The sequence below is a fragment of the Delphinapterus leucas genome, chromosome 11 (assembly GCF_059928025.1).
Source record: "Delphinapterus leucas isolate spDelLeu-1000000601 "Yukka" chromosome 11, BTC_Dleu_Yukka2, whole genome shotgun sequence".
Taxonomy (NCBI): domain Eukaryota; kingdom Metazoa; phylum Chordata; class Mammalia; order Artiodactyla; family Monodontidae; genus Delphinapterus; species Delphinapterus leucas.
This window is the reverse complement of record NC_143139.1, coordinates 57,336,285-57,351,746: the sequence shown is the minus strand read 5'-3', so window position 1 is coordinate 57,351,746 and position 15,462 is coordinate 57,336,285. Positions and strand designations below refer to the sequence as shown.

General features: G+C 35.9%; 1 protein-coding gene across 3 annotated transcripts in view; it reads right to left on the bottom strand.

Annotated features, from left to right (window-relative positions):
* TBC1D15 (TBC1 domain family member 15) overlaps positions 1-15,462 on the bottom strand; it is a 65,932-nt gene that overhangs the window by 12,267 nt on the left and 38,203 nt on the right. For all 3 annotated transcript variants that reach the window (XM_022571505.2, XM_089921040.1, XM_089921041.1), the window contains exons 6-11: positions 14,683-14,785; positions 13,162-13,359; positions 11,977-12,105; positions 10,898-11,001; positions 9,828-9,922; positions 5,003-5,119 (exon numbers count right to left, since the gene is read on the bottom strand). In XM_022571505.2, the coding sequence (XP_022427213.2) occupies positions 5,003-5,119; positions 9,828-9,922; positions 10,898-11,001; positions 11,977-12,105; positions 13,162-13,359; positions 14,683-14,785 (746 nt within the window). The remainder of the gene's footprint in view (positions 1-5,002; positions 5,120-9,827; positions 9,923-10,897; positions 11,002-11,976; positions 12,106-13,161; positions 13,360-14,682; positions 14,786-15,462) is intronic.

Below are 15,462 nucleotides of genomic sequence, written 5' to 3'. Positions count from 1 at the left end.
ACACTGGTAATCTACCCAAAAGGAATCACAACAAAATTACCTCTTTTAAGTGGTTGTATTTATGTTCTCTTTCTTTTTTCCTTTTGCTGTTACTCTAGACCCAACCAATGCTAGCAAATTGGGCTTATTTAATCCAATCAATATTTTGTACCTAAAGCTACCATCTTAACCACCTTTCTCTTGTGCTCTTATAATTTCTCATCATGACACTAATTTGCAGCGCTAGATTAAAAGAAAAATTGGAAAGTTAAAGAATCAGGCCCCTCACTTAAAAAACAAACAAAAAATCTTAGTTTTGCTTTTCACCTGACCATGTCAAACGTCTTATTTTTTAGTTCCATCTTATAAAATCCTCAATTTTCTTAATTGTTTTACAATTAGATTTCAGACTTAAGATACAGATTCTTGAATCCACAAAGGGACAAGAGCTCTTACTAAGCCTTTTCACATACATATCATTCAACTTTGGTAACTTTTGTACATTCATTAAAGTCACATAGAGATTTTTTTCCCCAGTGATAGCTTGGGAAGTCTGTGGAAAACATACAGTCTTTCATTTGCAGAACCAACACTTACATTCTTATCGTTCACCAATATCTGTGTGCAATGAAGCCATTTAAAACAGTATACATTTTTAAAAGGGAGGGGATACTTCTGCTTGCAGTTATACATAATTTTACATCACTCTTCCTATTCTGGAAGACAACTTTAAAAATGACCCCAGGAAGCATGTAAGCCAAAGTCTCTTGAGAAAACTCAGATTAAAAGTATAACAGAAAGAGACAGTTCACTTCAGGATCTCCTTACACATAAAAGTTTAGCTCTATCTGCTCTTAGCCTCTACCCTGTTGAAATGGAGCAGGACCCTACGGTCCTTGCACCCCACATCCTCAACCTGCCTTTTGTCTGTGGAAAAACTTTAGCCAAAGAATAAGTTTAATCAGAGAAGTGAGAAAATGCTGAAACAAAGGAAAACAGTCAAAGGAGACCAAATAATAATAGTTCAGTCATTAAGCACAGTCAAGGATCTTTAGTTCCTTCTTAAGAACTGTAGATAATATTCTGAGCCATATCCTGTGAGCTGTCTTAAAGAAGCTGAAACCCCCAGCAGGTGGAAGAAGTTAACTACATGATGACCAGGCTGCAGCCATGAGCTGCCACAATTCTGAGAACTGGCCTCAAAGAAATGGAAACAAACCGACCCTAGAACTGAAGATTAACTGTACCTAAAACAATCAAGATGATGCTGATCAGACCACCGATGACCAATTTCAAGATGACTGTCAGAGCTGACTGTGCTGTTTCTGCATGTAGCCCCCTCCCTCCGTCTATAACAGCTCTTGCCCACTGACTGTCAGTGGTGGGAGTTGGCCTCTGGACAGACGTCTGCCCTTACCACCCCCCGACCCCCACACTGACAGTATCCAAAACAAAACAAACTTTCCTTTCCGCCAACCTGGCCTCTTTATTGGCTTTTGAGCAACGAGCAGCCGGACCCCACTTTCAGTTACAATACCATCTACTGCTACGCCTAATCCCTCCCAACCTCACTATGTCTACACTACACCCTGCGGAAAAGTATGTCTCTACGCACGTTAGCACACACACAAAAAAATTTAGGTTCCCATGGCAGGTATCCAATTATTACAGTACCAAACAATGGAGTTACCAAGACATTTAGAGAAAAGTGCTAGAAAAAATGGCATACGACATGATATCTAAATGTAAGCATTTATACAAATTTATTACAGATGCTTTTTTTAAAATAATACATACGACATGATTAATTCTGTGTGTCAACTTGAGTGGGCCACAGGATGCCCAGATGTCTGGTTAATCATTATTTCTGGGAGTATCTGTGAACGTGTTTCTAGAAGAGATTAGCATTTGAATTGGTGAACTGATTAGAGCAGATGGCCCTCAGCAATGTGAGGAGGCATCACCCAATCCACTGAGGACCTGAATAGAATAAAAAGATGGAGGAAGACTGAATTTGCTCTCTGCTTGGCTGGTTGAGCTGAGACAGCGCTTTGCCCTCAGTGCTCCTGGCTCTCATGCCTTCAGACTCAGGACTAGCATCTACACCACTGGCTCTCCTGCTCTCAGGTCTTTAAACTACACCACCAGCTTTCTTGAGTCTCCACCTTATAGATGGCAGACTGTGGGACTTTTCAGTCTCCATAATCACATGAGCCAGTATCTTATAAGAAATCTTTTTTTTCTTTACTTCTTTCCCTGACTAATACAACACTTTTAAGAAAGAATAAGTAGGTTAGAAGGAAGACTAGACTGTTATCATCAGAACTTTCCTACATGGCAATGACACAGTGAAAGCAATGACAAATATAAAAGCTAAACCAATTAAAGCATGAAGGAAATTTATGTGAATTCAACAAAGTGGAAAAGAGTACCACTTTCCTGGGTCTGACCACATATAGTCTGTAACAGAAATATTTCAAAGCATGCTGTTCGAAAGGTTTACAAAGCACCTTTCCTCTGGGGGGGGGAAAAGTGCTTTATTATAAAGTTATAATGAATAAAAATGTCTAAGAAGCTAATTTAATCCTTTAAGTCTTCAGCTTTCATACGGGATCACTACCATAAAGTTTTAGTTAAAGCAAGCAGTCAAATTAATCTTCATATTCTTGTTGCTTTTAATCTATTTTATTTTATACATGATGTTCTTTGGGGTATGTCATGAGTTGTGGGTGTGGAATTAATGTACAAATTCCTTTTAATTAAAGAAAGATTAAAGCTGTTTAAATTAGCATTCAGTGATGCTCAAATTCTGCACTAGTGCTGACTGATGTGCATCTTAATCAGCACTACTAAATTTCTGAACTAGTTCCCCAAAATTATTTTCATAGCAAAGTTGTTTCAGTGTGGAGGTGTGAGAAATGAACTCCTTACCATCCTAGTGTACACATTCTTAAAGAGAAAAGAAAAATTTCATCTATATACAGGTGAACATTCCAGGTTAACTGAAGCTTATTCGGTTATTAGAGGATCAATTTTATTTTTTTAAATCTTAAGAGGTGGAAATCATTTTTTTTTTAACTAGACACTCTCCTGCCTTCTTACATACAGTATTTTGTGTATAATTTAACCTTTTACTGCTTATTCAGGATCAGATTATGAACATACACTGTAAAAAAAAAAAAAAAAGATACCTCCCATAGAAACAACTTAGATATAGTGTCTGCACTAACTAAAAATTACTCTTCCTTGAGTTCTTCTGTCTGCTTTTGTTAATTTTTATCTTCTTCCTCACTATTAATGAAACTATATTCAACACAAATACACCTACATCTCATCTATGGGCTAAGAAGCCAAACAACTCAATAGGAAAGAATCAACTGTAAGAGTAAATTTACAGCCCGGATTACTTTGCTATGAGTAAAAAGCAAGAAATTTGGTCCAGTGCTTTATGAAAACTACCCTGGCTTCTCCCAAGGCCAGAGTTCTTAATAAAATCCCTGGGTATGTTTCAAATAATTTAAAGTATTTGACTGGAAAGAATGTGGCGTTAATATAGACAAACGGGAACAGCAATTTATCCAAATAGCTGGTCTGGGACCCAGTTCCTGAAAAAACTGAGCATTCAGGAACTCCTTCTGAGAATATGCATTAATTCCTATCTCAAAATTACCAACTTAGAGTACAGGGCAATGCCTCTTGTTCCCTAGGACGACAGCCCTATTCCCCACAGTGGTTAACAGAAACTAAAATGGTAATGGGTCAGGGTGCTGAATGTGTAGAGGTAAGAATGCCAGGCTGCAATAAAGACCTGGGTCTCTACCCCCAGTCCAATATTTACTACTTGTACAACCCTGAGTCACAGTCTAAATCAATATAACTTTACTTATATAGTGGGGTTATTTCCCCACTTCTTCAAAAGGCTTCTAATAGAATCAAAATTGAAATCAAAATTAAGTAATAACAACATTCTGTAACCTAAGAAGCAATCTACTAATATTTTCAACAATCCAATTTGAGGCTCACTATAGGTGTGATAGACAGGACTGCTGGCTACATTTCACATTTTAAAGAGAAATCTGTGATATTCAACTACTGTCACCAGAGGCTGATGCCTCAAGATCCACAACAGAGTTTACATCTTCCCCTAACTTACATATAAGAATCCAAAAGGAATTCTTTTGGATCAAGTTCTCTTGTCCCTTAAAATATTGGTTCCTTAGGCTTTCTATCCCTTAGCATCGCTTCCCTATGCAATCCCCCCAACTCCCACCACCAACCCCAGTCTTTCCAACTCATTCTTGGTAGAAAACAGACTAACCAAGAAAAGAGAGTAAAGCTCCACATGCCCTAGATAATTATATGCACCATTTGTCTATAATATCAAATCAGCATTTTTCTTCACAAGGGATAAGCCTATCAAAAAAAGGTTCCCAAACTTTCTCAATTCACAGTACCCTTAGTGCCTCAGGAATTGTTTTCCAAGGCACCCCTAGGCTCAAAAATATTACTAACAATTTCCATTTATTAAACAGATCCAAACAACTTAATTAATATTTATATCCTATTTAACTTAGCACCTGTTGGGCACTACACTACTCAAACCTTGGAATCCAATTGGATGCCACCATCCTCATCTATTTTCACACAGTACTTGCTTATCATGGCAAGGCCAAAAACTCTGCTTTGTAAAGATATAACTTCATCAGAAGGAGTCTGGTGATCTAATGATGAAACCCTGAACTACTCCAGTTAGTAGTTAGAGCAGTGTCCTACAGATGTCACTATATTTCCCTCAAATATTTAAAATATCCCACATTGTCCCCATGAGTTTGCATGAGCAACCCAGTGCTCCTTGGTGCACAATTTGGGAACCAAAGCCTTTTAAGTTTCCAGTCCCCTGTGGAACACCCCTATAAGAACTAGGCCACAGAACTATTTACATGTTCCTAACAGGTTAATAAATTTAAATTCTAAAATAAACATACATAGTATCTTTAAATTAGGATGTTAGAGGAGAACTTACCTAAATCAAAATCATACATACAGTAGGTCATCAAAATGTCATGAAGCAAAATCAACCCTGGATTATCTTGGCCTTCATAAAACTTGTTTGTTCGATCTGTTCTGTTAACATCTTTTTCTGAGGAAGAAAATCATCACATATTTGAAAACCTTTAGAATAACAGATTTTTATAAAGCTCACATCTTACAAGTACAGAGTTATTCTTCTTGTTATTAATCTTACTCTCTTGCCAAGCTTTTAAAATGAAAAAATTCATCAAATTCCATTTCAGATATGCAATAAAGTAACATTTTGGAATTTTTTTCCGAAGTCAGTCAACCTCCTCTTGGGTATATTTTTAAATATTTTTCAATTTTTATCTAAACATAGAAATCTTTTAATTGAATAGTAGGAAATACATTCAATTAATTAAAACCAACACCAAGTAATAGTTCACATTAGTTAGCAATAAAAATGCCAGTCATGGGCTTCCCTGGTGACCCTGTGGTTAAGAATCTACCTGCCAGTGCAGGAGACATGGGTTTGAGCCCTGGTCCAGGAAGATCCCACATGCCACGGAGCAACTAAGCCCGTGCGCCACAACTATTGAGCCTGCACCCTAGAGCCCGTGAGCCACAACTACTGAAGCCTGAGCGCCTAGAGCCTGTGCTCTGCAACAAGAGAAGCCACCACAATGAGAAGCCCGTGCACTGAAACAAAGAGTAGCCCCCGCTCACTGCAACTAGAGAAAGCCCGTACAGCAACGAAGACCCAAAGCAGCCAAAAACAAATAAATAAAATAAATTTATATATATAAAAAAATGCCAGTCATGAATACATGTGATAGGCAGTATTATTTGAAAACAGTAATGAAAAAAGTTACTATGCAATCAAGTGTAATCAAACAGATTTGTTTCATTCATAATTGCTTCATTCATTATGAGAAGTACTGTCAACTTCTTTGTCATGTTCCATAACCATCTTTAGGACAAATTACTTCTTTATTCTCATATATACATTATTCAGTTTACATATAAAATAAATAAATAAATAGTTTACATATAAAATAAGCAATCTATTTTAATTTTGAAAAAAAAAGAAAATCCACATTTTTCTGGAAATGATTTTAAGACATTAAAAAGTTTTAGAAACATCACCAGGAGTGTATCTCAAGTTGTACTGACAATTCAATTAACAAACACTGATACCTGCTAGATGCATCTTGTTGTGAAACAACTAAAAAGGCATTCCCCAAACTTCAATCCCTCAGTAAATTATGAAAAAATAATTTAAAGAAATTTAAAGTGATTAATTTACTCTATAATCAATTTTGTTTAAAAGTTATAACTGTCCTCTCCCCCCATTAAATTTAATAATCTGAAAACATTCTCAATAATTGTTGTGAAGAGATGAGGAGGTATTTTACAACAAAGCAACCTAAACTCATGACATGAGTTTAGATTCTATAAGGGCATTTTAAAAATCAGCAGAACAATATTCTAGCTTTTTGTTGAGCTATCTTAAAATAGCTTAATAAATATAAATATAGCATATATCTATAGAACTGTGAATACATTTTTCAAACAAGGAAAAGCAATACCAAAAAATCATGCTATAAATGTCAAATTTTATTTAAAAACACCAAAATGTTTCATTCTCATATCATAGTTGATAGAGGTACATAAGTTATTTTTTATTAACTCAAGGACAATTTACATAGTCATAATGCCAATACAGAATATCTGCATTAATAGGTGTTTTAAACACAGTAAAAAGTTATTTGTGCCCTCATGAACTGTCTCTCTTTCCTCTTGTATAGTTATTTAGTACTGACATGCCAGGCAGAAACCAAAACGTATCAACAATGATATCAAGGGACTTCCCTGGTGGTGCAGTGGTTAAGAATCCGCCTGCCAATGCAGGGGACATGGGTTCAATCCCTGGTCCAGGAAGATCCCACATGCCATGGAGCAACTAAGCCTGTTCACCACAACTACTGAGCCTGTGCTCTAGAACCAGGGAGCCACAACTACTGAAGCCCGTGTGCCTAGAGCCCGTACGGTAGTTCTATTTTCAGTTTTTTGAGGGACCTCCATACTCTTTTCCATAGTGGCTCCACCAATTTACATTCTCACCAACAGTGTACAAGGGTTCCCTTTTCTCCACATCCTCACCAACATTTGTTAGTTGTGGTCTTTTTGATGATAGCCTTTCTGTCAGGTATGAGGTAGTATCACACTGTGGCTTTGATTTGCATTTCTCTAATGGTTAGCAATGCTGAGCATCTTTTCACGTGCCTGTTGGCCATCTGTATGTCTTCTTTGGAAAAATGTCTACTCAGGTCTTCTGCCCATTTTTTAATTGGCTGCCTGGTTTTTCTGAGCTGTTTATATATTTTGGATATTAACCAATTATCAATCCCATCATTTACAAATATTTTCTCCCATTCAGTAGGTTGTCTTTTCATTTTGTCAATGGTTTCCTTTGCTGTGCAAAAGCTTTCAAGTTTAATTAGGTCCCACTTGTTTATTTTTGCTTTAGTTTCCTTTGCCTTAGGAGACAGATTCAAAAAAATATTGCTACAATTTATGTCAAAGAGTACTCTGCTTATGTTCTCTTCTAGGAATTTTTATGATTTCACACCTTACATTTAGGTATTTAATCCATTTTGAGTTTATTTTTGTATATGCTATGAGGAAATGTTCTAATCTCATTGTTTTGTACGTAGCTTTCCAGTTTTCCCAGCACCATTTATTGAAGAGACTGTCTTTTCTCCATTGTATATTCTTGCCTCCTTTGTTGTAGATTAACTGACCGTAAGTGCATGGGTTTGTTTCTGGGCTCTCTATACTGTTCCACTGATCTATGTGTCTGTTTCTGTGCCAGTACCATGCTGTTTCAATAACTGTAGCTTTGTAGTATAGTCTGAAGTCAGAGAGCATAATACCTCCAGCTTTATTCTTTTTTCTCAAGATTGCTTTGGCATTTTGGGGTCTTCTGTAGTTCCACATTAATTTTAGGATTATTTGTTCTAGTTTTGTGGGAAAATGTCATACATTTTCAACCTCTTCTTGCTCTCTCCTCCTTCTGGGACCCCCATAATGCAAATGTTGGTATACTTCATGTTGTCCCAGTGGTCCCTTAAATTGTTCTCATTTTTTAAATTTGTTTTTCTTTTTGCTATTCTGATTGGATGATTTCCATTATCCTATCTTCCAGACCACTTATGTGTTCTTCTATATCAGCCAGTCTGCTATTAATTCCTTCTAGGGTGTTTTTCATTTCAGTCACTGTATTCTTCAGTTCTGATTCTTTTTTTATATTTTCTAGCTCTGTGTTAAAATTCTCACTATGTTCATCTATTACTTTCCTTACTTCAGTTAGCATTCTTACTACTAATACTTTGAATTCTTTATCTGGTAAATCGTTTATTTCTATTTCATGACTATTTTCAGGGGTTTTCTCTTACTCTTTCGTCTGAGACAAATTCCTGTGTTTTCTCATTTTGCTTAACTTTCACCTAGTTTCATAGAGAAATCGTTTAAGGGTGTCATTATGTGGGAGAACTCCTATACAGTTAGCGTGTGCCCAGTGGCTTTGGAGGGAGAGCTGGATTTGACTTGAACACGGGTCACATCTTTCCTGAGAGCATGCTGGTAGCTATCACCTTGGTAGGAGGTGTGGTTGGAGATGAAGGGCCTAGGGCCAGAGCCAGGTGTGACCTGGGGTTTCCCCTCTGCTTGGTGGCTGTCACCTCCCTTTTAGGGCCAGGGCCAAGTCCAAGCTCACTTCCTCCCCTCGGAGTGTGCACCCCCATGTATCTCCTCCACTGGGGACAGTGCTGGAACAGGAAGGGCTGGTGTGGGCATTCCGAGTGTGTAGGGGCATGGGCTACGGTGGTCCAGCAAGGGTCAGACATTCACACTGCTTCTGATGTTCTGCCTGTGTAAGTGCCAGTAATGGCTGCCCCCACCCTGCTCATATGCTGCTTCAGGTCTGAGCTGCTTCTGTGTCTCACAGCCAATCTTCCAAGTGGGGCTGGGGTGTTTGCTTAGCTCAAGCCAGGGTGTGCACTGGGGCGGTCACAGAAAACCAAGCAGTCACTTGTACAGTCTTCAATCCACCCCCTCCACCTTGCCTCAGGAGCAAGAAAGCATGTGCTCTTTCCTCAAGAGCGGAGTCCAGGCTTCCCACAGCCCTCCTGTTAGTCTCACAGCCCTCCAACCAGCCAAGAGGGCTTGTCTTCCCTCTGCTGGACCCCAGGACCGGGGTGTCCAATATGTGGCTCAGACCACTCATTCCCCAAGGAGGCTCTCCACCCACGTAATCTCCCTTTTCCTCTGAGTCTCCTCCCAGGGACACAGGTCCCAACTTCATCACTTCTCTTTCCTTCCCACTCAGTATCGTGTGTTATCTTTCTTACTATACAGGAGTCTTTCTGCCAGTCTCCAGTTAGTTTTCAGTGAGAATTGTTCCACATGTAGATGATTTTTGATGTGTTTGCGGGGGAAGGTGAGCTCTGCATCCTCTACTCCACTATCTTGATCTCCTCCTCTCTGAGAGAAAGTTTTATAACCTTTATTATCTGGCCCAAGTTCACAACAATGTCAGCTTTCTTGGAGGGCTAGAGAGCCAGATAGAGGCTTTGCAGCTAGAAAGAGTGCCCAAATCACATTCTAAAGGCTGCCCTAGGAGGTTCTAGGTATTTCTGTGGTAAGAATCTTTGCCACAAGCCTCTGATTTTTCATTTGGGCCCTAACTCTGTAGTATATACCTGCATTTCTTAAATCTTATCAACACTTCCATGCAACCCTCTCATGCATTTTCAAAATTAAGAAAAAATTACCAATAAGACTTCTATAATCTCTTAACCTCGAATTTCTCTTCTCCTGTTCCTTGCTGACAGATTTCCACTGTAGTTTCATTCTGAAGTATTCATCACTATAGAAAACAATTTTATACCAAAAAAGGTTATTTGAACACCTAAAAAACAAATTTAATGTATCAAAGCATTTATGGTGCTAGTGAGATGTAAATTTATAAATATGATAGTGAAATGTTTAAAGTTACAATCAAAGGAAAAATAAAATAACCTTATACATGTCATAAACTTTATTTAAACTACTAGAATAATTTAGATATGATTTTAAAGAAACATTTACTTCAGTCCTTAATATCAGAACTAAAATTATTCCAGTCATTAAATACTTTAGCCACTAAAGTTTCCAAATAATTACAAACCTATGAGATTTTTTTTTTTTTAATGTGACATAAGAGTACCATTTTCCAACCAGTTTACTACAGAAACTTGTTGATGTGAAAATGTCTTAGAAGGACTGGCAAACATGTTGAAAAGAGAAAGGACTGTCTGAATTTGAATATACACATAATGATTGAAAGTGAGCTTTAAATAAAAGGTTAGACTGACAAACTGGGAATAAGTATACCTGGGAAGTTGGTCTGTGTTTCTTTTCAAGTCTGATAATTACTTAAAAATAGAAACACAATTCCAAAAAAAAAAGGCCAGTTTATGTTATAAGAGCACCAGGAAAATAATTTAAAGGTAATTAACCTAAATAGCAAATACAATTTTGAGCCATTTTTATAATTTCATAATAAATTGTAAAAATGAATCAAGATAAATGAGATATATTTTAAAATCTATATCTTGGTATGCTTAAAATGTTTATACAAGGGGACTAGAATTTTTTTTACCATCATTCTATATATTCACTAATGTAACTGCAATGAAGTCCCTTTAATAAGTGTTTCTGGTTTGAAATTAACTACAGTGCTCACAATATTTAAATTAAAAAGATGAAAATAAAAATATGTTCCCTTACCCTAGTCTATTCCACTTTATATGGATGAGTTACTTGGATTTCTTTAATGAGCACACAAAAGACCATTACTTACGTTTTTTGTTTTTGTAATTGAGTTCTTTCCTCTTTGGTACTGTCCCAAGGAAAATAACCCAGAAGAAATTTCCATGCTTGTTTTCTCAACACATGACTAAGTCCCTGAAGAAAACATGCATATTAAACACATTTGTAAAAAATGAATGCAATACTTTAAGTTCACAAAACTTGCACATAAACAGAAAAACTACTATTTAAGAGATAGTTTTATATAGGCATACGTCATTTTATTGCACTTTGCTCTACTACACTTCTCAGGTATTGCATGTCTTATTAAATTGAAGGTTTGTGACAACCCTGTGCCAAACAAGTCTACCAGTGCCATTTTTATAACAGCGTTTGCTCACTTCATGTCTCCACGTCACAGTTTGGTAATTCTCCCAATATTTCAAACTTTTTCTTTACTATTGTATTTGATATGGTGATCTGTGATCAGTGATCTTTGATGTTATTATTATTTTTTTTGTTTTGTATTTTTTTAATTAAAATACATACGCTGTTTTCTTAGACATGACGCTATTGCACACTTAATCGACTTAATACAGTATAGTGCAAACATAATTTTCATATGCACTGGGAAATCAAAAAATGTGAGTGACTCGCTTATTTGCAATAGTCACTTTACTGCAGTAGTCTGTAACCGAACCCACAATACCTCCGAGGTATGCCTGTACATAAAAATAACTCAATTCAGTAAAAACTACCTTGTTTTTGACTTCCAGATTCTGAAGATGTAAGCAGCCGCCAGAAAGCGTAAACAATGAAGAGTAGACTGTATAGCAGACAGTGGAACTGATTAGTCTTTCTAAACCCAGTCCTTACTACATAAGGGAACTACCACTGAGGAACACAAATGCCTCCTTCACATGACCCACAGAACTTCAAGTAAGAAAGAATACCCTTCCATAGGCTTAATGGTATATCCCTCCAACCCAACCCTCAGGGACATCACAAACACCTCACTCTGTCCTACACGGATTTTAAGGCAACACTCATCAAACAGGAGTTCATCTCTCCCACCTCCCAAAAGAAAGCGAAAACTTGAACACCAACAGTTTAAAATACTAAAGTAATTACCCCTCTAAATATCATCTGCTTCATATTATCTACATTTAAAATTCTTCCTTCAGAATCGATGTTCTTAGTCCATTCTTCCAATGATACTGGCTCTCTCCTTTGAACAACAGGTCGTTCGCCCAAATCAATCTAAAACAAAAAGATAAGCAATAAAGAGTACACCTTTAACAAGTGAAATGAAATCAAGGTATACAGAAACTAAAACTAAAATACTATTACTCAGACATTAAGTTCTAACATTTCTAATATTTTCCCTTAGTTTCCAATATTTAGTTTATAAACTGCAATAGCATTCCATACATTTTACCCTCCTACTAAACACACAAATAACTGGGTTATAAATTCAGAAACAAAAAAACATTTGTTGTTTTGGGTTTCAATTACGTAAGTACAGAACATTCAACACGTAAATTCTAAAACAGACCCTTCACACTAAATGGTACGCTATATTATTAAAAAAGAGTATTATTCCATTAATCATATTTAAAATTAGCTTTTCTTCCAATCTAAAATTTGTAGCTCTCAGAATTGATTCATGATCCATTAGCTCTACTTGGCCTTTTCTACAGGTTTTCATTCAATTAATAGATGTTGGTAATTTTAAAATGCCATTTGCAAGATAAGCCCTTTAATTAAGTACTACAATTTAGATATTTTATAATGTTCTAACTATGTGCAGCCTAGAATTGTAGCAAATTCAAGTCTTGCTGAGCATATATAAAGATTTACCATAATTCAAGGCCAAAATTCATCTTACTTAAAAAAGAAAAGATTCACATAAGAATAAAAGCCCACGAGTAGTGTCCTGACTAGCTGCCTGTGCAGTGCCTGAGAAAACAAAAATTAGGAAGAACAGAACTAGGGGCAACATGCAAGGCTTACTATTTACTCACTGCTATACACTCAATGAAACAAAAACCTGTTCATTATTATAAAAAGGTAATCAAAGAAAGAGATCCAACACTGATGAACAGAGAAGTAGTAGTTGATGAAGAAGAAACCAGGAATTTGGTGGCAGGACAAGCATTAGTTGTTAGATATATTAGTGAGCAAAAGTTATAAAGGATTGTGAGAAGAGGCAGGTATGACCAAAATTGAGTTTCTATTTCTATAACATTCAGTACACTTTAAAAAGCATTTCTCCTGCTAAAATACAAGAGCTATATTAATATAAACTCCACTCACTCTTGTGATGACTTCAAATCCTGGTTCTTCTTGCTGATTTATCTTTAAACCTGGAATAGCATCACTAAGAAAATCTGCCATCTCTGAAGGTGGTCGTTGATGTGCAGAAGGATCGCTGCCTCTTAAACTATCAAAAATGTAGTTTGTGACTTTGGAAAATCCTACCATAGTGGCTGTATAAGGGTCCTTTTTAATCTTCTATGCAGTAGAAAGAAAAATATTGGCAAAATTAATTCAGATAAAGAATAAAAATACCTCATGACAGGCAAAAGGGCAAAGGTTTTTAAAGGGGGGGAAATCAGAACTAAAACACAGCGTTCTAAGATTATTTTAAAATTTTATTTTTTTCTGGGAAGAAAAATTTAAATTTTCTAAGCCAATTTTTTCATTTGGTTAAAATAGTACATTAAATAGCAAGCTAATGCTACTGATTGAATTGCAGATAAACACATGATTTGCAGGCTTCATTCAATCTGCACACACCAGAAATATCTGCAGTGCTTACTTTCCACTGATGGACGGCCCACAACAGCTTTCTTCTCTCTAACAGTCCTGCCTTCACAGAAAAAATATTTCTTGAAGTGGGCAGTACCACACTAGTCTAACACAAAATATTTGATAGCTAAGTTTAAACGCTCACAATATTTAAATATTAGCTGACATTTTAATCTAATTATATAACTGGTGAATCATGCCAACAAGAGTAATTTGTTCTGGACAGTGCTGTCCTAGAAAAGTTTTTCTACTGCTAGAGTTACTTCTAAATCCCAAACTGCCTGCTTATTCATATTTAGCAAAAATAGTTACTTCTTAAAGGTCTATCTTTAAAATGATTATTTTCACAATAAGAAAAACAGTTCCCTCACTTTTTATTTTAATCAGTATTTAGCTCTTTTGTCCTCCCTCCTAAAAAGTTCCCTCTTTATCTTCAGAACCAAAAAGAGATACCATGTGGGACAAAGAAGCACTCAAACATTTGTTGAATGAATAAGTGAATAAATGAATGAGTAAACAAAAATGTCATTAGTTTACATAGCAACCTGAGTGAAAAATAAATTATCTTTATCTCTGCCTGTGTTAAGGGCACATTTTTAGCCAAATGCAAGAATATACTCAAATACTTTAAGAGGAATTAGACTAAAATGACCACAAATGAACCAACTTAAACATCAAATAAAAATTCAAACCAGATTTTTGCATAAGCTTATCACTGATTAATTCGAAGTGGCTTACCCAGTGACTTTTCACCTAATCAGTGCAAGCTACGATAATAAAAATCTGATGTCCAATTTCAATTATGATAAAGGGGAAAATTGCTGTAAGAGTAATTAAGAACCAAGGAAGCTTCTGAGTCTTACAAACAATATGACACATATTATTCTTTCTATAAAATTACAGAAAATAGTTCCATAAGGTTTACACATGCAGACACTTGCCTCATTCTGTATAATCTCTGAGAAAGTGAGGGGTAGGATGCGGTCAGACAAACAGATTAATATAAGATAGACTAAGGAAACATACTTGTATTATACCATATGCTGGTTCATCAAGAAGATTTTCAAAAGACTGTGAAAGACTCTTATTCTGACAATTCACAAGAAGTGTTCTTTTGTCTTGCGGAGATCTGTAATAAAAAGAAGGGATTTGTAGAAAACAGTAGCACTCCGCATCAATGACTACCTAAATAATTACTAATGCACAGTTATTTTTCCGTAACAACAACAACAAAAAAACCTTAAATGTCCAGTTCTAAAAGTGTTTCCCATTAATTCAATATTAGCAAGTACTTACTATCTTAAGTGAGTTCCAAAACTACATAAACATTAAATATTAAATTAACAAATGGATAAAGTGTATTTTTATTCTAGGTAAAGCCAAGAGGACTAAATTATAATGAACCCAAACTTTTGTTTAGAATTATAGTAGAAAATTCTTACAAATATATCTTCCATTATAAGAATATATCTTCTCTTATAAAGAAAGTTGAAACACACTTTAGGATTCATCAGTATATATAATATGTACACTACAGGAAAATGTCCTATTTTGAAATGGTTTCCAACTTCACTCCACAGCTTGGTAGTACTGCAATATAAGATGTTAAAAATACAAGATACAATGTCTTAATTATTTGTTAAAGATCATTAATTATGCCAACCATTATTATAAACACACATGGTTGTAACGTACAGTTCAGGTACAGTATATTTTTAGTTCTTGCTTATTGAGCTCCGGATATGTTTTTCTCCACACTTCCTAATAACTACAGAATAAACAAAATGCTTTCCAAATAGACATCTA